The 25129-nt window shown below is 36.3% G+C and overlaps 1 protein-coding gene across 7 annotated transcripts in view; it reads right to left on the bottom strand.

The window, feature by feature from the left end:
• The window catches only part of PTBP2 (polypyrimidine tract binding protein 2), a 46139-nt gene extending 21851 nt beyond the window's left edge, over nt 1–24288 (bottom strand). For 3 of the 7 annotated variants that reach the window (XM_071750798.1, XM_071750800.1, XM_071750801.1), the window contains exons 1-3: nt 24081–24262; nt 22414–22444; nt 9747–9822 (exon numbers count right to left, since the gene is read on the bottom strand). In XM_071750798.1, the coding sequence (XP_071606899.1) occupies nt 9747–9822; nt 22414–22444; nt 24081–24244 (271 nt within the window). In that variant the 5' untranslated portion in view covers nt 24245–24262. Of the gene's footprint in view, nt 1–9746; nt 9823–10439; nt 10459–22413; nt 22445–24080 lie in introns of those variants that run through there. The other 4 variants (XM_071750799.1, XM_071750803.1, XM_071750804.1 and 1 more) reach the window with 4 other exon arrangements.
• Between the last annotated feature and the right edge of the window lie 841 nt (nt 24289–25129).

Here is a 25129-nt window from a genome sequence, read left to right as displayed (position 1 = left end):
TTTAAAAAACAATCTACAAATCCTGAATCAACTAGAGGTCACCCAGCATTTATTTGGATGGAGAAAAATAATGGTGGATAATTACCAGAAGAGCTCTTAAAGGAAAGGTTTTAAGCATTGTTTGCAGTAATGAACCAGACACAAAATCTAGAAGACTACCAAAGAAAGGAAGCATTATTAATGCTGACAAGGATCACACTTGACAAAGGGGATGACCCAGAGGACTAACATCACAACAGCCTGATGAGATCCACAAACTCAGAATTTAAGGAAAAAAAAAAGTCAATTATGAACTAAAGGATCATCCACAAAAAAGGAAAAAACAACTAATAAACATGACAAAGCAAACATGAACAGAAAAAATGCACAAAAAACCCCAAAACAGACCAGATTTCCTAGCAGAAGCAGGGAACATCATTGTACAAAGCATCAGAAAGATATTATTTGGAATACTTGTACAGAAATTCAGCTTGAGTTCTTTTTTCTTGAACACATTCAATGAAGAGCTAGTTAACTGGATGTAAGATGCCTTGCTTTGGAAAGGTCAGAAAAAATATTATATACTTTGGTTCAAAGGTAATAAAACAGCTGCCTACAAATACATCAGTGGAGTAAACATCAGAAAGAGTCAAGAGCTAAAGAACAACACTGTCATAAGATTGATGGATATTAATAAATAAATTAGTGCTGGAAATTGGAAATCATTTAGATATGAGAGAAGTTAAGAATTTCTGTTTTCTGCTTCTGGCAACAAAACACACAAGTCAGCGTATGAGCTATTCAACTTCTGATTCCATGTTATGATGAGTAGTTTCATAGCTACCTGTATTTTTAAAAAAACAGACTAGTAGAAAAATATATGCAATTAGTAGGGTCCAATTGATACCAGAGATTTTTTTTTTTTTTTTAATAACTACAAATAAAAATAAACACGAGTAACTACTTTTATTTACTTACAACAAAAGTAAAAACAATGAAGGGGAGTGGGAAATCAATAGGCAGCATTTATGTACGTTAAATCCTATAAAAGCCTCATGTTTATAAGAAGGCTGATGACTGCATCTTCCAGACAGGAGAGAATAAGGAAGTCCTCAATTATTACTCAGCTCTAAATACAGAATAGTTCTGAATTTGTGCCAAAACAGTCACCTAATCTAATTCCCTGCATAAAAATACTGCACACATTAAGGACTGACTTGAGCAACTAAGTTTTTCTAAGGTTATGTCTAAATCATAATAAAGAATTCAATTTCTTCACTCAATTTTACTAAACCAATGAGGTTACTCAAGAGTAAACACACAGAATGAAATGGACTCTTATTTTTACAAGTCAAGAACTCTCCTGATTTGGATTTGAAAAGCTAAACCAGGTATGACATTTAACTACCTTTTGAATGCTGTTAGGAAACCTGGTAAACTTTGGGTCTCTGACCAACCCTGTGAACATACTTTATATTGTTTCAAGAATAAGGTTATTCTCAGTATTTCCATTAAATTTTGGTAAAACGTGACAAGACGGGGCTTCAGAGTAGACAAAGGTCACCTGTACAAAACTGAACAATTAATTCTTAAAATTACAGTCAAAGTTTATGTACTTTTACAAAGTACTTTTTCACCTGATGCCTACTACACACGTCTTCCCTAGTTACCAATTTAAATCTCTACAGAAAACTAGGAGAAAACATTAAGTGTGACAGCCTTAACAATTTGTCTTACAAATAACAGATTACAAAAAACTTGCAAAGAAAAAAAGAATTACAGTGATACTGTAACTAGATTTCCATTATATTTTGCACTTCTTAAATAACTGGAATTCACCTTGTTTCCAAAACTGAATATAAAAGGTTACTACTGAGAAAGTGAAAATAAAGTTTTTAAACCTTAAGTTTTAAAACTCTTTAAAAAGTTTTAAAATTTTTACCTTTAAACTTTTAAGAAACTTCTGGTTTTATTACCTCAACAGAAAAAGTATATCCAGTGAATGCTCAGATCAGTACTTTGAGCTCTTTTGTTTCCTTGTGTGGTTTTCAACGTGTAATTTTGATACTAACTTTTCTACAGCATAACATGGAAGAAATTTTTTAAAATAAAGTTTGTATTTGGTTTAGATAATCCTAATGTTACTAGTAAAAGTATCACTGGCCAGTATATGAACATATATAAACTTGCAAAGAAAAATATCTTTAGTACTAATTGTATTACCTGAATAAATTGTTTCTTCATCAATTTGCATTACTATCTAATCTTTGCATTTTGCACAATTTTTCAACTTTTGTTGCAGTGGGTTTAAAGAACAAATCTGAAAGAAGCATTTACTATATATAAAGCAGAGTAAACAGTTTAACTTAGCTCTTGTATGCAAGTCTCTCACACAATTTGTTAAAATACCTAAACTGTTCTTCAAATATTTTTACTCACTGTAAAACAAGATCTACAGAGACAAGTGCCTGTGCTAAGATGTTTATGAAAAAATGCAGATACATAAATATATTAAAATAATATATACAAAAAGAAAGACTTTTGTATTAAGGTATGTACAACAATAAGAAAAATAGCCAGGATTTGAAGGAAGAATACAACATACATGATGGGATTCAGGGACTGTCAATAAGCATTCTCAATGCTATGCAAATGTCCAGATAAAGTTTTCAGCAGTAGGGCAAGCAACCACAACAAAAGCTGTTTATTAACTTATTGGCAAATAATGCAGATAAGTGAGTTTTTAAGAACATTTTTGAACAAATGAAATTTAGCTCTTAGAGCTATTACTTAAGAGTTTTTGGCACTGTATGAAACCTTTTTCCTTCAGTCCCTTATTTGCCATTTTAAATGGTACTTCTCAGCTGGAGACACAGCACTGAACTGCACTTGGGCAGAGAAAAACATAACATTTAAAACATGGGAACAGAATTCATTTCTAGCCACTGAAAGATGAATTCACCTGCTGTCAAAAATCAAAGAAATAACTTCATTATCAAACAAACTGTATCAGTATAATCAACATCCATAATGGTTAAAAGGTAAGTCAAGAAGAGCAAGGTGCCAAAAGAGTAATATTGCCTTGTGGTAGACAGGGAGTCTACGGAGTTAAACAAGGAACCAAAATGATGCTTTCCTACACATCAGGGGAAAGACAAAATTGCAGAAAACTGGGAGAGGGAGGGACAGGGATGTGTTGGAGGGGTGAATCTCACAAGCCAATAACTACTGCTGAGGAAGGGCTATTGAACTGGAAGCATATTGGCAAGTAGGTGTTTCACCTAGTAGTTTGGTTTTCACCAGACTTGAAAAGCCTGATCCAATTCAAACCTCTTGCAGCTCACACTTGTAACAAATATAAAGATACACTGGATAACATAAATCTACAATATTTTCACTGGGGGACTAAAAAATAAAATAACAGGGAGAATAGCATAACTAAACCATAATGTCAGTACTGGTTCATTTACTAATCAAGCAACAGCTTTAAAAAAGTTAAAATAAAAAACAGTAACTCCGACAGCTAACCCTGATTACTCAATGTTAAATTGAGACTAAAAAAAAAAAAAGCCTTGTTCTGTAAGAGCCATTGCACTGATGTAAGCCATCTTTAGCTCTTTACCAAGGAGAAGAAAAATGCAGTTCTCACATGACATCAGTTGTCTATTTCTAAACAAAATCTCTGAGTATTACTCTTATAACTAAATACAATACAACGATCTAAACATAACTGATATGTAAGCCACATCCCAAAGAGTTCCTTCAGCATACGATAAATCAAGTTGTTGAAATTGAATGCTTAGGATCTCATAAAGCCTTGAGATGGTCATTATCTGAACAACTTGGGTCCTTGGCATTTTTGATTAGCAATTCCTGTTCTATTAAACACAGGAACAGAAACCTACATCTAAGCAATAAAATGAAATGTAACATATACAGGCCACACTGTAAGTCTATAGCATTCAATTGTTTAAGCTCTGCAGATTCAATGATTCTAAGTTGTTTCTGCAGAAGAACTGATCCTAAAAGTTCATCATAACTTCTGGCAAACATTGAATAACTCATTTCCTTATTTTTGAAAACATATTTTAATCTAGAGGTCCTCTGCCCACATATTTATTTCTCAAGAAATACATAAGTAGTAAATATACCTTTAAGTTGTATTTCAGGTGTTAAGGCCCAAAATACCTAATTTACCTTGAAAAAGATGAAGCCTTCATTTTAAATGCATTATTTTCCTTTACAATAATTTGTTTTCATACTCACAGTGATTTAGAAATATAACTGCATGGCTACAGCCAAAGTTTTTGCATACAAGAAAAATTCCTTCCACCTATTATTTCATGGAAAGAAGTTGAAAAAATGTTCAAAATTCAACACAAACCACTGATTATAAATCCCTGCATATGTGCAGTAGTGAAATAATTGAGAAATACACATGCTTTCTGCAGGAGTCAACCTATGCTTCTCAACTATTAGTACATACCAATATCCAACTAAAAAAAAAAAAGCAGTAAATAATTAGCCATTCCTGAAACACTTATTTCATCCTGTAATACAAACAGTTCATACATTAAACACAAGAAGCTTACTATAACTATTATTTTTTGATTACTAAAGTAGAAATGACTTCTTGTTTCACATTAAATACATGAAATATAAATTTTACATTAATATACGAAATTTTACAGGTAGAACATAGGACATATATCCACAAAGGAACAATCTGACCAAAGGAAAGGCAAAGGAATTATGAAGATACCTAGTTTACAATCGTGGATCGTGACCTGAGAGAAAGATTAAGTATTGCAGTGGCTACCAAATACAATCACGTGCATGAAAACACCAGCTAAGGAAACTGCTGACAAATGGCAAGGCTTTAAAAAAAAAAACCACTGTTACTTTGTTTCTGAGGTTCTTTCCTTAAATTTATATACTCTGCCTCATGTCACAGATAGAATGTATGAAGAGGAGACCTTAGCCAGATCCAAGTGATGAACTTTTCCACATGCGACAAGAGGTTTGCAAAACAAGAAAAACAGGACTTTTGTTTTAGTACAGGCATCTTCAAAAGTTAAAGCTAAAAATAAAATCTTGAATTTATAATGTCTGAGAGAAAGATGTTTTCTGAAATCTGCATTTGTACACCTTAAAATTAAAGGGTACATGTTCAGTGGTTATGCTTGGCTGGCTGGTGGGGGTGTTCTGTTGTTTTAGGGCTTGGGAGGGGATAACGTGTTCTGCAAGACACAGCATTATCCTTGCTTGGCCGCTACTGCATTGTGGAAGTTTTACCACTTGAGCCAAAACCTTAACCAATAGTCACAGGTGGATTTTTTTACCACAGACACAGGCCATGTGCAAAGTAAAATCTTGATCAATCAGTAACAAAATATCTTCTGGTACAAAGACTTGTGCCTATCAGGAACCTGAGCTTAAGTAATCATGTCCAAATAATTAAAAAAGTAACTACAGAGCTTTTAAGTGACACATTTGAACAAAGGCTGGACCTCTGCTTCAAAACTACTCAGCACTGTTTTCTAAGCACCTATGGTAATACACTTTCAACATGTGGCTGTTCAATGTTTCACAGTCTAAAACTGGTACACTTCCCTTTGGGCCTTAAAGCATGTAAAAATTCTAAGGCCACACTGAAGTGGAACAAAAATTAAATACTATAGCATAGTAATGCTGACAAAAATTAAATACATTCATAATAGCCACTATTTATTTTTCCCAATCTCAAGCTTTTTTGAGGTGTTTTGTTTCTTACGTTATAAAAAGATATCATATATTGCTTAGGCATTCAGAGCTTTACAGTTTAGTTCATCCACATGTACATGCCCATGTATATCTGTAGAAAAATGTAAATTATGGTCTATTATTAAATTACTACATTTCCAATCACATGCAATGTACTTTAAACCTTGTCAATTACTATTAATTGCAATCAATTTGCAAACTTTAGCAGTAAATTACCTATGTTTAGGTATCATTAATATTAACTACTAACCAGTTTTATTTAATGTGCTATCAAAACCAGCACATCTATGTTTATTCCCCAAGTTAAACACAACACTTGAAATTGTATTAGTTTGTATGCTTTGATGCAAAGTATTCTACTAATACAGCGAATTACCTACCAAAGTCAGTGCCAGCATTCTGTGTTAATGAACTAAAAATAAGATCAAGTTTAACTGTATAATTTTAAAGCCTTAGGAATTTGGTGAGCTCAGTTCCTAAATAGTTTTTGATATTCTGCTACTGATCTAATGTCAACACACGGGTGAGGAAAATTAAATTGGTGGAACTATACTAAAAAAAAAACAAAACAACACCCTGCTAATTCTTTTTTATCAACATCTTTCATTTTTTATCCACATTCTTTGGAATTATTTTCTTTTTTCTCATAATTTTTTTCTCAATTTGCAGGTTGACTGCCTTTCTAGTCACTGTCTGCTGTGCATCAAGATGCATAAAAAGCCCACCCCTAATTCACAGATATTTATGATATAGTTATGCTCTCCAAAGATATCACAACCAAGCAAAACTATGATAGAAAATAAGAATAGACTTTGGACAGTGTTTTCCAAAAAGCTGAAGAAAAATACTAGTAGTAATTCAAGCAGTATGAGGCCTGTGTTACGAGACCTACTGCTCCTAAACTAATTCAGCAGAAAAAAAAAGTTCTTGTATATTTAAATAAATGTTTGACTGAAATCAAATTCCACAACAATAATCAAAAGTAGGTCCAAAACATGAGATACAAGAGTTCAGAAAAAAGTGGTAAAAGAACTCACATAGCAGTCATCCTCAGTTATCTAAGTCTACCTTTCCACTATGGCTATTCCTTTTACAAGACACAAGAAGTACTCCAGACAGCAAGGAAACTTATAGTGAATTTTACTATAAAATACTGTCAGTTTCCTTTCATCTATTCAGTCTTGATGGATACTGATGACAAAGCTGTTTAGAAAATGCACAAGGCTAAGATTATGAGCAATGTCCTTTGGATAACAGTCCAACGTTAGCATTTTCCATATTATTTACCAAATTACCAGTTGTTCAGATAATCTGCAAGAATACAACTCAAACACCTGTCCAACATTTCTGCAAAATAAGGAAAGAGTAATATATAAGACAGACAAAGCATGTATCTTTCATGCCTTTCTCTGACTTGAAGAGATTCAGAGCAAGAGAATTCACATAAAAAAACACCCTAATGGAACTGTTACTACAATACAAAGGTAAGAGGGTAATTTTTAAAAACCTCATCAGCAATCTTATCCCTAAAGATGAGGGACACAGCCCCCATTTAGCAGAGATTTAGAAATGAGGGTGCAATTCACAAGTTTTTGCTCTAAGCTTAGGCCTGCTAGGATACTCTTGGTTACAACTGGGTTTTTGATTGTGTATACTTTTACCAATAAAACTCAAGATTAGAAAAACAAACTGCCTCTTTCTTCTGTTTATCTAGGTATCTGTTTGGAAAAATAATATGGGATCAGATGCTGAAAATATCATGGTCAAAGTCAGAACAGGTATCTATGTACTCCAAAAAACAATGACCAGGCCTCATAAGATCATGACACTTCCAAACATTAAGAATGAAAGGACATTAGAAGAGTTAATTTTAAGAGTTAGAGTAGGACAATTTCTACAACATATCTCCTTTAAAAAGAACTTAATAAATTATTACAGCATCTTTTCAGCCCTGAAAAATCAGAGAAGATTCATCACTACTGTGTCTTTGCTACAGCTGAAAAACTCTGTTCACAAAATTTTTTAATTCTTAAGAGAAAATTAATAGAACTAAAGCAAAAGGAAGACAATAATTTGGATATAAAGAATACTTGAACTCATGGCCTTCAGGAGATGAGTACAGAAAAATTAACATGTGTTTCAATTTCAAATCTAATTACTTCTACTGAGAAGTAATTTGTATACTCTGCAAGTATGGAAAAAGTATTTCCACATTCACGATAAACAAGATGGCTATGGAGGATATATTCAGAAGTTCAGAGAGCTGTGGATCTGGCCTATGCTACAGGGCTTCTTAAATGCTATTCAACAGAGGCAGGAAGACAAAAGAGGTATTTGAACAGGATCCCAAGAAACTGTTCAAAAAAACCCCAAACAAACAATACTATTTAAAACACCCAAACAAACAAAACACCCAAACCAAACTGGCCCCCTTTCCACCTCTGTAGAGGAGAAATTAATTACTATTTGAAGTTTGAGGCTTCTTAGACAACCTTCTGTACTTTTTTTGCTGAGAACTCTAAATTATAGCAATTCTTAGTTCAATTCTTTCACTTCAGCGTCTAAATTTTTTCATTGACCAATGACCTTGTATTTAGTTTTCTTGAAAGAAAAGTTCCCCTGAAAATATATGGAAAATTGGTAACATTCAAGACTTCATCCTGGTAACAGTGCTCTCCTTACCCCTCCCATTGCCTAAATCCAAACTCTCACACACACAACCCTAACTCCTTTTCATCCTAGTTTTTTTTAAGTAAATGCTGAAGACATCAGAGGACTGCAGAAGACATCAAGAAAACAAGAACAAAAGACCTCTGTCAGAACCAGAAGGAAGTAAGAAAAGCAGAGGAAATAAACAAGTGTTCTAAAATGGCTACGAATGCAATAAACTGTATTTTTAACCTATTCCAAATAAGCCTCTCCCCACCTTTCCTTACAGAATTGCCAAAGGAAGTGGTTTTCTGCCACCGTGCTCCTCCACCACACATTGCACCGGTTCTTACTCTAAGGGAAAATTACACTTTTTGGCACAACAGTTTAACACTGGCTTAGTACTAAGACTGTATAAGCACTCCAACACTGTGAAGTTGAGGTGGGATTTTTTTTTGTGAAGGATGTAGGATCTGGCATGAGTTGCCACCACAGCACCATAATGTAACATGAAATTACACCTCAAACCCCAATCTTTTACTACTAGATTAGAAGGGAAGACCCTGCTGTTAAGAAAAATTGTTCAGGCACATTAAAGCAGTGACCCAGGCAACTGTACGGAAAACCCAGCAACATTGATGCCATGAATCAATTCCTTCACATATCCAAGAAAAGAAAAAAAATGCATGGGGAAAAAAAAAAAAAAAAAGAAAAAGAAAAACCTCTGATGTGAGCCCTCTACAGAAAGATTATCTGCAATAGAACGCATTTTAGCAAGTGCTAATTCACAAAAAGCCTCTCTCTTTTGATCACCAGAAATACGACCAAGGAACAACCACACTGATATTCTGAAATTCTTGCACTGCAACCTCAGATTAAAGTAGCAAAATGAAGTTTCCTGCTTTAGCAGTCTAAACGAGAAGAGAGCAAACTGTTTTCCTGAATCCATTCTCTATCATGAAACTGGCAGTGTTCTTCCCTGTAATGCCCAGACTTGCAGATGCCTAAGTGTGAAAAAGCTGATGTCATACAAGAGTTGTTAAGCTGTTTACCTTTGCTTGGTAGTTGTGATTCCTTACTTTAAAGACAGCTGTACAAGACAAGTTTAATTTTTCATCCCATCACTCAGTAACACTTTCGTATACAGACATCTGAAAGTTGCCTCTTGTTTTATGGAATTTTTCCTGAGATACCCAAGGTTTATGAGTATGTACAAGGTCACTACAGTCTAATGCATGTCAACGGTTTATCCCTCTATAGCATAACAGATTCTTTTATCAGTGTTCTCCCCTTGCAAACAGGAAATTAGTCCAAGTATAAATGATAGATTTCTCCTTTGAAAGGGCATCACTTACCAGTAACTACCATGCTGCTCATGTTAGAGTTCGGGCTACTGAGTACACTGCCTGAAAGAAGTTCGTCAGATCCTCTCTAAAAAGAAAGAGACAGTAAGAGATTTTTTTTTTTCCTCTATTTTGTGATTTTTTAAAGATGATATATAAAATGTCAGTTTGGCAGGGAAAACCTCTAGAAGAAATCAAGCAAGCATAACCAAACCTATTCAGATTTGGCACACTTTCTCTTTTCAGATAAGTCCAACAACTTGAAAACTAATAAAAGCAGTATATTTACATGGCAATTGTTTTAATCAGAGCAGCCTAAGAACAGTTGTTCCACAAACCACTGAAATACAGTCACCTCCAGACACAATGAGACCTGCTGTGCAATAATTTTACCTGCATTTCAAATTAAAATATTATAATTAAATATTTAGTCTATTGAATTAACATTTATTTGAACTTATTTTGATATTTTAATACACGTATTACACGTAGATGAACTACAGGGATGTGTAGATGAACTACAAAGCATATCTATACAAATAGAACTATGGAATTTAGCTCAATTCTAACAATCCTATTTAAAAAAAAAAAAAAGCTTGTCTTCATAGGAACTTATCTATTTTAAATTTTGCGGATATCCATCTGTCCTGTGAAACAATTTAGGACAGGGAATTACATCACTGTAATTCTTCAAACAAGACATACCAATTATAGGCTCTTTTTGAAAATTACTCAAAGGTGGGCTGCAAAAAAAACAAAGGAGGTTTTATATTGAAACAACATTAATACAAAATAATCCATTCTTCTCAAATTATCTGTGAGACAGAGGTCTGAGACATCTAGTGGCTTTTGATTATTCTCAAGCTCCAAAATATTTAGGTAATCTTTCATTTAGAAATAAATAAATAAATGGAATAAACCTGACATCCATCCTTTGAAGGTTATCTTTAATTTTTTATTAGTTCTTTCCCTTCAGAAGTACCTCCCCAGCACCTTTAACACTAATCCATGTCACTGCTAACATGGAAATGAGGAAAGAAAATAGTTACTGCTATCTTTATGAAAAAATATTTTTAATTTTGTCATGAACACTACAATGTAATATGAAGAATAGTTAGTATGTTTTACAGAGCACCTCACTACTGCATACTGAATTAACCTGAAGACATCACTTTTCTAGGCAGCATGCTTGCAAGATTCATAAAATCAAACCTTTACCAATTTTATCAGAGCGTACTGTATGCATGTGCATACAAAGAACAATGTGTTAAAGTTTTGTTCAATCCACAGTTGAAATCCAGAAGCTCTTAGAAACTGTAAAATGTATGCATAGAGCCATTAAAGTTTACTTAGTTTTCAGAATCAGCTCTGAAGAATCTTTATACAGTTTATTGAACTGTCTAAGAACTTAAGGGTATGCAGTTGTCCAGGTTTGAATCAGAACAAAATCAATTTTCTTTTAGTAATTTTACTTTTCAGTTAAATCTCTTCTAAGAAACTGCATTTGCTCAAATAACAGCATGTTTTCTGGTCAGTGTCTATTCCTAGAAATGCTAACACCTGATGTTTATAGGTACTGCTGGAGACTGGTAAGCAGACTCAAGGCCACTGCTTAGTTCTGCTAAACTACTTATGCTGTGGAAACAAAAGCTGTTCCTATGAAATCAACAACAGATTTCCTTCAACACTGAGTAACATCTAATACCAAGATTAGGTAGGATCATGAGAAAGAGCACATCTTGTTCTTCTCAATGTAAGAACAGATCTCTAAACACATAAAAAATTTAGCTGGACAAAACTGACAAATAAGTTGAAGAAGTTACAAAAAATCTGTTATTCCAACTACACTGCTGTCTGATGTATATATGACATTAATGAAGACACTAAAACATTCCTTCTTTCCATATTTTTTAACGTAATACTTCCATTAGTAAAATATTGCAAAGTTCAGGATTACTAGCAGTATTAGCTTACGCAGTGGTAACTTTAACTTTTTCTGCTCCTGACCAGCTTTTCCCCTAAGCCCTTGTCTGCAGTCTGAACATCTCAACTGAATAGGCAGAAATAGCAGCAGAGACTGAATCAGTTCATAGTTAGGCATATTAAGATAACTAGTAGCAGGTTTTTTTCCTTAATATGCCAGGCATTAATTTGTAATGGTATAGCAGTTACGACATAAAAAAGCTGAAGCATCCCCAGTGCCACATGAATTCTCTTCCCAAAACCTGTAGCAACTTTACAATTCTGAAATATCTGAAATTTGAGTTGCCTTCAGATTCAAGAAGTTCCTTACAGCAGCAAGTGTTGAGTAGCAGAACACAAGATTGTTAACATAAACTTCTGGTTTCTGGAAAATCAGGCTTTCAAAAAGCTATTAATTTCTTAACCCATAGCAGAAAAACCCAAAAGGTGCAAAAATTATTCCACGGAGTGTGTATTCAGTTTCTATTTTTTTTTTCCTTTTTCTCTATTTTTGTTTATTTCTATTCTGTTTTGTGACCATTTACAAAGTTTTCATTTTGGAACATTTCATTTTGCATTTCATCAATACACTTGAGAGTCAATCACAAGATTTTGTCATTACACTTGAAAAAGTGTTAACAGTTTTTCTTAATAAGAACAAATAAATGCAAATTCCTTATATTGGCATATATCAAACTCTACATTTGTTTTATTCTCATAAATCAGTGTTCAGAGGTCTGACTCACTGATGTACACATTATTGTTGAATGTTCTTCCAGCTCACCATGAAATCACAAACATACAGCAAACCTTTACTAACTCACTCCCATACATGCTTGCCAACTTCTCATAAAATACAAAGATTTCTTATTTGACTAATCACCTTCTTAGATATGCATGGTTATTTTTCCTTATTGGTTCTTAAGAAGCCTTGACACTTCTGCACTTCATTCTGTATATAACTTTAAAACCAGCTGTTCAGCAAAAGACACATGATGTACTTGGATACAGAGCAGTTAAATTACAAAATCAGTAAATAGCTGGTAATTGTCATTTACTTCAAAAGTGTTATCTTAAGATGACAGTTGTCTAGTAAAGCAATTTAATGTTAGCATTTTAAGTAAGCCAACTCGTACTCTGAAGACTGACATGAGTACATAACACAAGCACCTCCTGAGCTACACCACAGACATAAATACTTATTTTACTTAAATTTATTTAGCAGAAACAAGACTTTGTTCTATCTGTGCTTTGGGGTGCTTGGTTGTTTTTATGTGCATCTCTTTCTAGAAGATGATAAGCCAAAAAAAGACTAGCATCTTGCTCCAAGAACAAAGTTCTTCCTCACTTCACTATGGCACACATATTTTTCATTATTATAACCTGCTTCCCAATCATCTTGAACATTCACTAGTCTTATTCTCAAGCACATCAGTTCTGCCAGTAATATAATGCAAAACAAAGAAATCTTTAAACTAACAGATAAATTCTATTGGGTTTTTCAGAAATAAGGAAATTAAACTTTTTTCTTTGAGAAAAATAACAAAAATCAGATTCAGTGCTGAATGGACAATCCAAGAGCCATGTTGTTCAACTTTTTCCCATCTGTGCAAACTGCTATGTATCAGAGAATCAAAGCAAGTTTGAGACTGCATAACAAAGCTGAGAATCACAAACACATCTAACACAGATATGTCCAAATCTCAGTTAAAATAACAAGTGAACAAAAAACCACAATGATTTTGTCAGACTGAAAGCAGAAGTTTCTATAACAGTAAGTTCATAGAGACTAATCGAATATACATGTGAGCATGAGGGAAGGAGATTATAAAGGATAAAATCAGAAGTATAAACTGCTATTATACCATTAAGAGCTCATCTTCTGACAGCTGGTCCTCAACAGCACAAATTTTCAATCCTGAATTTCTATTTCTGTCAATGTAAATAAAAAGCTAAACCACTGCCTATTCAGATTGGCGATACCTAGAACATTTCTTCATAAAACCAGCATCTGCCAAAATGCTATTACATAAAATAAGGGAATTGCCCAACTAACTTCTTGCAGTGAGTGAGCCTTGAATTTGTTGCAGCCAATACTGTCCTTTCAATGAAGTTCATCTTCTCACACCCTTGCCCCCACAGGAGCATTTCCATTCATGATGTGAAAACAACACATTAAAGCATTGTTTCAACCAATGAAATCAAGTAAAACTGACATGTAGGATCACTTTCAGAAAAAAGATGAAAAAATATACCTACTCAAGACTTTGAATACATATTTTGGAGAAACTTAAATATTACATATATAAGAATTATTTTATATATTGTAAACTTAAGATACCACTTCAGTATTTCCGTTAATTTCTGTTAGTGAATACAGTTACTGTATATACTGTCTCTCCTACAATTTACAAAATCAATTATACAAAGAGAACAAAAAAGTCCCTAGCTTAGCAAATTATTTCCTACCTCCATGACTTAACAGTCTAGCTAACAGAATCCCTCACTACACAAGCTAGATTTACATAGCAGGATTTCAGATTCCCCTTCGTCATAATAAACTACTACAAAATTTAATGCTATCACAGGTTATATTAAGTAACTGTAATTTCAGGAAGTCATTACAGTCATACTTTTAAGCTCGTAAAAAAAAAAAATACTATTTGGAAGCCTTTGCCAACTATTTTCCTCACTTTCCAGATATGGCGTGAAATATTTCAAACATTTCACAGATTCTATTGCACCCAAGGTAAAAAAAACCAACAAAACCCCAAAACAAAACCCAAAAAGCATAACAACTTTGGCTTGAGAGTTATCAAGGAGGTTTGAAGGTTTCACCTTTAAGCATCCAAGTACTTTTTGACAACTCTTTATGAAGAGAAACATTATCATCTCTTCTAGGAATAACTCAGGACTATGAATACTTGGATCATCAGAAGTTATGGCTGAACCTAATATTACAAACTGTGTATTACAGAGGGCTTTTTTGAAGCATGTCATGCTTCAAAACACTAGTAGTGACTACTACTAGTCAAAACACCAGTAGTGACTACTAGAACACTAAACCAGTACTACTAGAAACAGTAAACAAGTGATAAAACTGCACTTTGTTAAAGTCAACAGCATAATTTAAAATAATTTCTTAAATTTCCACCAGAAAAGATAAAGAATACACTAAAAAATACTGAAAAATAATTTTCTGATAAATCCTCTCATTTCTGGTATTCAAATTTGGTGATATTACAAACCTATCTCAAGAACAGGATACTTCTGCCTCCCTCACTTCTCTCTCTCTCCTACCAGATGAAAGAAAAAAGGCAAACTTTAGCTGCACTGTGCATTTACCACAGTCATTCTCAGCCTACAGGCATGAATTTCCCAAGGGGTATGACAAGCCAGGAGACAGATCTCATGATTTAAAGAAATCTAACAGTATTGTAAAACACTTCATTCCTAACAACATCTGGGAGCAATTTAAAAGAAAAACCCAGAGACCTGATGGTATGGGAGAGGAATAAAAGCATATTTTTTCAAACTCAGACATTAAACATTCCCCTTTAACAGATATGCATTTGTAAACACACTGCTTTCAGTATTCAATGTCTCAACTTTGGGGACTGGATGTTAGAAGTAACAGGAAAATAGACTTCCAACCCTCAAACATAGCACTTATAAACTTAGTTCAGCTTACATGTGATAGGTCAGAATCTAACAAATGCCTACTTTTTAACAGGATAAATTTTTAATGAAACACTACAAACATACATATGCACCCTTCTGGTTCGACTATACCCACTTTTGTGAAAACACGTAATTCAAGTTACCTAATAAATAGACTGTTACACCTCCCATACATACAGGATAACAGCAGACTTACTCAGGACAGGACAAGCCAAGTCCAAATATACAATATTGAAGAAAAGGTTGTAGAAATTTAGTGAAACAAATCAAAAGAATCTGCTAAGTCTTTAGGACTGAGACAAGTCTCAGTTCCTCTAAAAAGCCTGCAGATTCTCAGAAGACAATGTAGAAAAGGGACAAATTTCTCAAAGCACCTGAAGATCAAGATGGACTATCAAACTAGAAAGCTGAAGTGTAAAGAAAGACTGCAGGCAAGAGTCCTGTCCAATACCAGCCAGCAATTCAAATATATAGTAGGAAGTACACAAGGTATTTTATTCCAGCATTTCAGACTTTCCATCCCACTTCTACCAGGAAAAAAGTGCTACTCCAAGGCAGCTGAATGTAGCTGTTAGTAAATTAGAATAGGTGAGAATCACTCACTAGAGCTACCACCTGGATGCATACTTAGCTGTCTAGTCAGAGAACAATGGCAACTAGAGGTACAAATTTGTCCCTCAGTAGCAGTTCCCAAGTCTAAAAATCAGAATCACCAGGAAGGAATTTTCTACACAATTCTCTGCTATTTCACAGTAATAAATTAAAAGCACTAGTGCTATTTTGTCTATGACTCAATGCTCACATTACACATTCATAGAAAAACAGATTTTATGAAAAGCTGAAAACAGCTGTGTATGCTTGCAGCTGTGAAGAAAACCTGAATCCCTAAATCTAATCTCACAGTCCCATTAACAGCTTGGGAAACCACATCCTCATTTGAGACAGCTAACACCAAAAGCAAGAGTCCTACCTTCTCCCTGGCCCTAGCAAATTGTTTTTATCTATCTGTTCTCCCCAACTTAGTATTACTACAAGCATTTATGCAACCCCATGTTTTGCTACAAATCTGACTAAAAAGATGCTGGTTGTTGTGTCAGCTGGGCTTTATCCTGGTAAAGTTACCAAGAGAGGTTTGTGAAGAGAATACCCAAAGCTGTTGCACAAGTATTATTACAGTGACAAAAAACTGAATGCAGCTCAATTTACTTGTGAAAACATGGCACAAAGCTGCAAGAATCAGGAAAGGTTCATGATGATGTGCTCCTATTTTTCAGACTGTGAAGGTGATGACATTTCTCTTCCAACACCCCTCTGAGTTAAGATGCATATATAGGTGTTCTGCCTGTTACAAATGAAAATTAGGTGGTTTCCAATTAGGGACAGACACTAAAACATACCAATAGTATACTTGTATATACAACAGTATACTAAGCCTTCCTTACATTGCTGCATATATGCCACAGACCAGAAACTATTTTTTCAACATTCTCCCTTTCTCTCCATTTTCAGCTCACCAGAAGTATTATGGTGGCAGAATGAGCACCAATGGGAAAGAAAAAAGGAAAAAAAAGAAATAAGAGGGAAAAAAGGGAAAAAAGAAAAAAAAAGAAGTAAGAGGGGAAAAAAGGGAAAAAAGAAAAAAAAATTTCCCTCTTATTTATTTTTTTTTCTTTTTTCCCCTCTTATTTAAAGGGAAAAAGAAAAAAAAATAAGGGGGAAGGAGGGGAAGGAGGGGAAGGAGGGGAAGGAGGGGAAGGAGGGGAAGGAGGGGAAGGAGGGGAAGGAGGGGAAGGACTGGACTATTCTGGGAATAAATACAGAAGCCATTTCAAACAGGGTCAGTTTACAAAAGTTACTGTTAAAAAGAAAGCAAGTATCTTCCACTCTAAGAAGCTGGATTTTTTTTCTCCAAGGACAGTTTCCCCATTGCTTCCACTGCTGAAGAGACAAAACCATATGCCAGTTCTAAATTTCTGAACATGGTCACCCTTCATTCTCTACTTCACTGCTACCATGTTCTGCATTTTTTTGCTGTCTACTGTTGCTAAAGCCAAGAACTATTAAACATGAAAGTTGCTTCAAAACCATTCCAGTTAATACAAAAATAAAATCCTTTGAATAAAAACCCATTTTTCTCATATCACAGTCCTTACAGGACATGTCTAATCTACCAATAATCAACTAACAATTATATTAGACATGCAAAGATAGTTCAAAACTGTCATTCTAATATTTTAAATACAATAAAACAGACCATCACATGGCACTTGCCTGTAAGAATGAGTTAAACAGATTTGTATTCATTACACAGTGTACAGTTCAAATAAAAAGTCACAAAATATCTATATATCTATAGTGTTTGTTTCCACCACAAGGAAACTTCTAGTTCTTAGCAAAAAAAGAGTTAATGTTCTTCATTTTTTTAATAGAAGAGATTATCCCTCAGAACTTCAGTTAAAGAAGAAGGACAATAGTTCAAGAATACTTAGAGATACTGCAGCTTTGTGCTCTCTTCCTCATCAGCTCAAATCTCTTCTGGTTTTAGCTACTGCCTGCCTACTATAATGCCCCCTCCTCCCCCCAGTTACTACTCAACCAGGAAAAAGGACTTTGTGACACATTAGTGTTTGGAAAACTAACAGAAAGTACTAGGACAATGCTTCCTAGCATCTTCTACCCAGTTCTAACATAACCAACCAAATAACACCAAGTATTCCCTCTTTCTTTAAGCATACTGCAAAGGCTGATGCTTCAATTTTTGAGGAAAAAGGCCATTCACACATCTCTAAACATTTTAAAACTGTGTTTACAGAAATATACCAGTCTTCCATCCTAAACACAGCAGGGCTGTCCACACTTGACACTCAATTTTTTGGCCAGTGTAGCCCAAAGCACTGCCAACAATGCCACAGACACCCAAAAGCTATGTACAAAACAATACATCCATGAAGAAAGAACCAATTCTTTTCTCCCATCAGGTAGAAGTACACCTCAGCCATTCTGAATTGTGCAGTACATGTACACAAAATGAGTCACTCAGTTGTTCAGGCCCCATTTACCACACAGCTACACATGCCATCCAAGAGAAAGATGACACATTAGACTGAAGTGCACACTGAAATACAGTAATCAAGAACTATCCTCTTCAATAAGCACCAAAAGTTCACCTGCATTACTCCCTGCACCTGTGTGATGTATATTGTTTACATCACATTTTATACCCCACAGAAGAGTCTCTTATTTACTCCCAAGAAATGTACATTACATATTTCATATACTCACTTCAACAACTGAAAAAGGCTTTATCACTCCAAGTGCCAAATCAGTTTATTTATCCAGATTAAAGCATCATAATTGTAAAGACAACACAAAACAGCAATTCAGACTATAGTTATTAGATTCTGATGCTCAAACTTCTACAGCCAGTGAACAATGAGAAATTTGAGACTAGAAGCTAACGAGCAGGCCATTTAATTTTCAGTGACCAAAAACGTCATGCAATAAAACCAGAGCAACTAATATGTGCCGTTTTAAAAAACACAAAACCCAAACATTTTATGTAATATGGCAATTTTAAAACTATGCATGAATAAATCTATAAATCTATAGAGAATTTCTTCAATAAACTGAAAATATTAAAAATTACGATGAACTATGTAATATTCTATCATTACTGGAATCCTTACTGCTGTTCTATTAAAAAATACTTTACAAAAACTCCTTATATGCAACAATGAGTTCAGAAAGTAACATCAGACACAGAGCTAAAGCTCATTCTTTTTGTATTATTTTGTAAATTTTAATGGGTGAACTGTGTGCAGAGTGACATTTTCTTGCCTCTTTTTTTAAGAAAGCAAAACAAGACATTAAGAACCAAATCAAATAGGAATTATTTCATATGTACTTAAAAAATTACTGGGTTTTGATATGTTCGAACATTCAGAAATTAAAGGACACTGCTCTTCTAACAGATTTTAGCTAGGAAGCCTGCTCCCACTGCATATTTTGAGATGTGCAATTACCCACATTTACACTATGTAAACCAAGTTTTCAAATAGTACTTGGCATTTTTTCCACCTCCATTTTGAGTTTTATGTTTTCCTTGGCTTTTGGTGTTAATTTCTGGTAACTCAACATGTGTATAAAACCAGGATTGAACATCTGACAGTTTGAGGAACAAAAAAATGTTTTAAATCAAAAGAAAGCACACAGCACAAATAAATGGTAATAGCTTCAAATTTAGAAGCCTCATTAAGAGGTAACTAAGACTATAAAACTGTTAAAATATTATAAGCAAGTCTTCCTTTTATTTTATACTTGCCTCACCCACCTACATTCCCCACAGCTCAAAAGCTCTTTTTAATTCAAAGACTACAACAGATAACTTCTACTATTAGTCTTTTAAGAGTGGGTTTAAAAATATACCACGTTCACTTTTCTGTTTAAGAGAAACCAGCCAGATGATCATGTACTTTTCAAATTTGGATCGACATTACTGATGATAAAATAAAGCAAACAGAAGGGTCATATGTCACAATCCTGGTTTTATGTCACAATCCCCTTCTCCAAGTATATTTGAATACATCATAAACATGATGTTTAACTGATCACTATACATACAGTAGGTGCAAAATCTCAAGAAAGCATCAGGTCAAAAAAATATCCTGGACAAACTCTTTTAATGCACATAAATCCCTGCCCACTTCCAAAGGCACAGAAAATCACAAGAAAAGCAGTGTCAAAAGAGCACTGAACTGCTGATGCAACACCCTGGATGCAAAATTTGTTCCCTACACACTTCTAAAGCACCCCGAAGAAAAGTTTGCAATGAAGAAAAGCTGAGATAAGTATTCCCAGTTGTTTATACACTGTGTATAGGTAAAATATTCCTCAACTTTAAAACAGAGGTTCATCCAAAGCAATTAGAAGTCACCAGAGCACACAAAGGACAATTATTTCACATGGCCTTCCACAAAGCATGACAAAGTTTACTTCTCCGACATTAGTCAGCTTTCTCCAGAAACTATCATCCTTTTTTTTTATACCCACTACTTCCACACACAAATGGACTGTCTTCCTAAAACACAGGGAATAAATCTATTTAGGCAAAAAGGCAAAGAGCCTTTTTGACCTTCTGTGTCCTTCTGTGTCCTTCTTTTAACCCTTACCTCTGACATACTTCTCTTCCTTCTTACATCATAACTTCTACAATCAACAGGAAAAGGCAGCTAGGTCATCTGAAGTGTCTTTATTTCATTGTCTAGCTAGTACTTGAAAATACGGTGCCAAAATCACACTACACACTTACAATGTATTTCTGAAGCACTCCAATTCTCATGAGATTTTAAGTCACTCACACCTAAGAATGAAAGGGATATTGAATCCTTTTACTTCTCCTGACCTAAGAATGTCAGAATTTATGGTTCAAGCAATACACGGGCTATCTGAAATTGCTTCTTCATTAGACATAATTGGGGGCAATTTTAAAATTCTTTTGCCCCAAACCTTCACTTCTGAAAGACTTAAACTTCCTTAGTTATTCCTCCAAACTATTACATTCATAGAATCACAGAATGGTTTCAGATGGAAGAGACCTTAAAGGTCATCTAGTTCCAAAACCCCTGCATGGGCAAGGACACCTCACTCTAAACCAGGTTTTTCAAAGTCCCATTTAACCAGGCCTTAAACACTTCCAGGGATGTGGCACCCATAACTTCTCTGGGCAACCTGTGCCAGTGTCTCATTACCTTCACAGTAAAGAGTTTCTTCATAAAGTCTAACCTAAATATACCCTCATAGTTTAAAGCCACTGCCCCTCATCGTATTGCTATGTGCCCTTGTAAAAGTGATAGGACACATCCTAAAGTTTTCCTCAGTTAATACTTTGTCCTTCTAGGCAGCTGAGACACCATGCCAGTCTATATTTCTGACTAGGATTAGCTCGCACAGAAGTATTTTAATAACTACACTTTCCTCTTGATTCAGTGATTCTTAGCTTGTCACCAATACTGCACGAACATGTGAGGCCAGACAGGTCCAGAACCTATATAACTGACTTCTTAATGGTCCTCCTAGAAGAAAGTTTGCTCAGAAGCATAATACAAGTACACCTGATAGAGCAGCTGCTGTATTTACAGGCTATCTGTATTATATAAGAACTAGTCCAAATCCAGCAGGACTAGTACTGAATCTGAGAAACAAGAGCTTTGCTAGACAAAACCTGGCTTGCCAAGCAGTTAACGCAGCTCAGCTTTAGGTGAAAAGGCAGCTTTGTAGTACAGCTACAAAGTCCCTGGACAAACATGGAGCTGTATGAACTAGAAAGCTTACACTTTTCTACTACTGAAATAGAATCACTTGCATGCATTCATTAACATAACATAAAGTTCCTCTGTCCAACATATCTTTCTTTGCATTCTCATTATATCTCAGTCTGCTTCTACAACATACTGATCTAATTCCTGCAATAGACTGGAATACAAAAGAGAAACAAATTGCAAATTAACAACCATTTGGAAGCTCTTTCCTTGTTAAAAATATGACAAACTTGTAACTGAACTTCAAAAATAAAATCTGAAGCAAAGCAAACATCCACTTCTCTACCTACATAATAAATACTACCTCCCATATTTTTGTGTCATACTATAGGCAGACATTTATTAACTGAAGAGGCAACTGCTCTGGAAAAAAGGATGGGGAGAGGGTAAGAAAACATCTATTTCACACTCACCATGCAAGAATGAGATAGTGTTTAAAAAAAAAACAAAACTTGCAAAATAAAGTTTTAAAATAAGAAGCTAGTACTACTACATGAATCTAGAACCACTGTTTATGGTTGACTGTCAAGAAAAGTCTTTTGTGTGGAGCCTCCAATTTACCTCTAGGGATTTTTACTTAATAAAGCATATACTGCTGACTAAGTATCAGCTGAGAATGACTAGTTAAAAATCTTAAAACATGCAATTACAGATAAAGTTTTGTATCAAGTATTTCGTATCAACAATTTGCCCCCTTATTTGCTAAGTGTACAGCCTACCTTCACACCAACTGCAACATCAGTGACAATGCTGTAAGAAAAGAAAAAAAACAAGAACAAGTAAACCAATTTATTCTCATAAAATCAACGTTTCAGTGTATTGCAATGCAAAAAATAAGGAATTGAAATAGCCAACAACTTTCCCAATTAAAAAAAAAAAATGTTCTAAGAACCCAGCAGGACTGAGAGGAAGTAAAAAAGAAATGTACATAAAAGCCACTGAGCTTCCCCAGTTTATAGACTTCTCCAAGAGTCCAAAGTTTCAAGTAAACATTACTCCCAAAAGCAGCACTGCCAGGCAATTTAGTTAAGATTTCTAGATTACAGATCATAGGGTGGAAAAAAAAATTATTCATAAGTACAGAACTTTTCTGACACACCTCTGTTAACTAGACAGCTAGTTCGGCAACAAGGCCTAAGCAAGAGATCTTTTTTAGAGATTAAAAAAAAAAATGTACTTTTTTTATAACTAGCGTGAGAAAAGGAACATGTTTGAACTCTATTTGAAACTCTGCAACAGGTATATACCAAGGTACATCTTTTCCTAAGAGGTTCTGATAGCGTAACTTAAAGTGCATAACTGTCCTTGTCTGAGCCAGGACAGAAGCAATTATCTTTTAGTCATTTTATTTTTCGGTTGAGACCAAAAAAAAAAAAAAAAAAAAAAAAAAAAAGAAAAACACGAGTACGTAAGCATTCCCCAATGTAATACTCATTAATGACAAGGCTTTTCAGATAGGATTTTTAACTCTTTACATTATAATCACAACTATTAAAAGCTTTTAAAACTCTTGCAGTTGAAAGGCTATGCTTAAAGCATACCAAAGATATTGGTTCTTGAAGTGGAGTAAACAACTTAAGAGGAAACACAGAAGCTGGAAGATCGTTTATTTACAACCACCCTCATTTTCCAGGTCCAAGAGAAAGAAGGCCTGGTGTACAATTCCTGCAAACCCCAGCTCCCAGCCAGGACCGAGGGAGGGCCCTCGCTGCCCCGTACGGCTGACTCCTTCAAAACCTTCCCTTCTTTGGCTTTTACAACCACTCTCCAGCAAATACAAAGGCGACCTTCTACCTGGGGAGGGGGTGAAGCCACAGGGCTTATTAGCCAGTTTCTGAAAACAAAAGAGCTCGACTTCCGGCTCCTGCTGGTATTGCTCATCCTCTCCAGCCAGCTCCAAAACACGCCCGAGCCCTACAGCGCGCCCCTCCTCACCCCGCGGCGAGGCTAGGGGGAGAAGGGGAGAACAAGAGGCTCTGGAGGGGACAGAGGGCAGTAGATCGCTATCCCACTTTACAGCGAGATCCGGTGTCTCGGGCACTACACTAAGGAGGCGGCGGCCCAAAGCCCTCGCCAATTTAAGCGGAAGACCCTACCGAAGGGCCCACGTTACCGAGGGGCTAAGTCCTCTATTCCCCCTCCACACCGTACCGGGCCTCAGACTTCAGCTGTCCCAAGATGGGAAGTACACTTGTCCCCACCTCCGCCGGGGCAGCTGCCGCTCCCCACACCCTCCGAGACGCCCGCCCGCCGAAAACTAGGGGCAAGGGGGGGTAGGGGCCGTGGGGGGAGGGGGGGCGAGCCCGACAGCGGAACGTGTCCCACCACCGACCGGAGGCACAACCGCGGCAATGTCTTCGCCCCCATCGCCGCGGTCATTACTCACCCGTCCATCGCCGAGCAGAACAAAGCGCGGAAAAGCGGGACAGAGAGCCGCGCTGGCAACACGTACGGGAAGGCTGTGAGAAAATGGCGTCCCGGCCTGCACGAAACCCGCCGCGCGTCGCCGAGTGCCGGATTCCGCTTCTCGCCCTCGCCGCCACAGCGCATGCGCCGGAGCTGGGCACGCGCACCTCGCGCCGCTGAAGCCTTTGCCATCAGCTGCCGGCGCGCGGGGCGGCGCGAGCCTACCCGGCGTCTGGCGGGAAGCGGGAAAAGAGGCGCGGCGCGAGCGCGGTCCCTCAGGCACCGCTCGGGGCGGATCCGCTGGTCCCGTCCTCGCGCGCCGCTTCGGGAGCGTTGGTTTGAGGGAAAGAGTTGGACCCCGCAGAGCCTCTCCCCTCACGGTCCTGCCCGGGGGCGGTGGGGGCGAGCCCGCCCCGGGGCTCCGCCATCTACGGGCTGCGTCTGCGGCCCTCTGAGGGCCGCGACTGTGTGTCCAGAAGGCGCCTGTTGCGCAGGGCAGTGTCCCGCGCGTGGTGCCAGCACTTCCCAACCTCCTCGGCGTGGAAAACGATCAGAGAGGCTGCGTCAGGCCCCCCAGGCCCGGCGGGCAACCCTGCCCTCGGCTCGGTGTCTTAGGCCACGCAGTCATTTGTAAAAAACAACCTGTCCACTATAGCTGGCCGCTATTTCAAAAAATAGTTCAGATGAATGTACATATTAACTTGTAGTGAGTTAGGCTGTTTCTTCATAGAAAGTGGTGTACCCATGTTTCTATGAAAACTCCCTTATCGGAACACAAGCTTTCCTGAGAAAAACAGACTTCCATTATTTTTTTGCCAGGTCCAAATATTTCATCACAAACCTTACAGTGTTTGAGAGTTTCCAGAAAGTGTTGTTCGTGGGACAGTCCTGGGTCGCATTCCAACAGAAAAACAAACTAAAGAATTTGTACCTATGAAGGGATATTTGAAAATGTGATCCGAATGTTCCTAAAAGATCCAAGCCCCATAAGTATGTTTAAAAGTACTCAAAACATCATCTGCATTTTCT

The sequence above is a fragment of the Heliangelus exortis genome, chromosome 8, assembly GCF_036169615.1.
Source record: "Heliangelus exortis chromosome 8, bHelExo1.hap1, whole genome shotgun sequence".
Taxonomy (NCBI): Eukaryota; Metazoa; Chordata; class Aves; order Apodiformes; family Trochilidae; genus Heliangelus; species Heliangelus exortis.
This window is presented reverse-complemented; position numbering and strand designations above follow the sequence as displayed.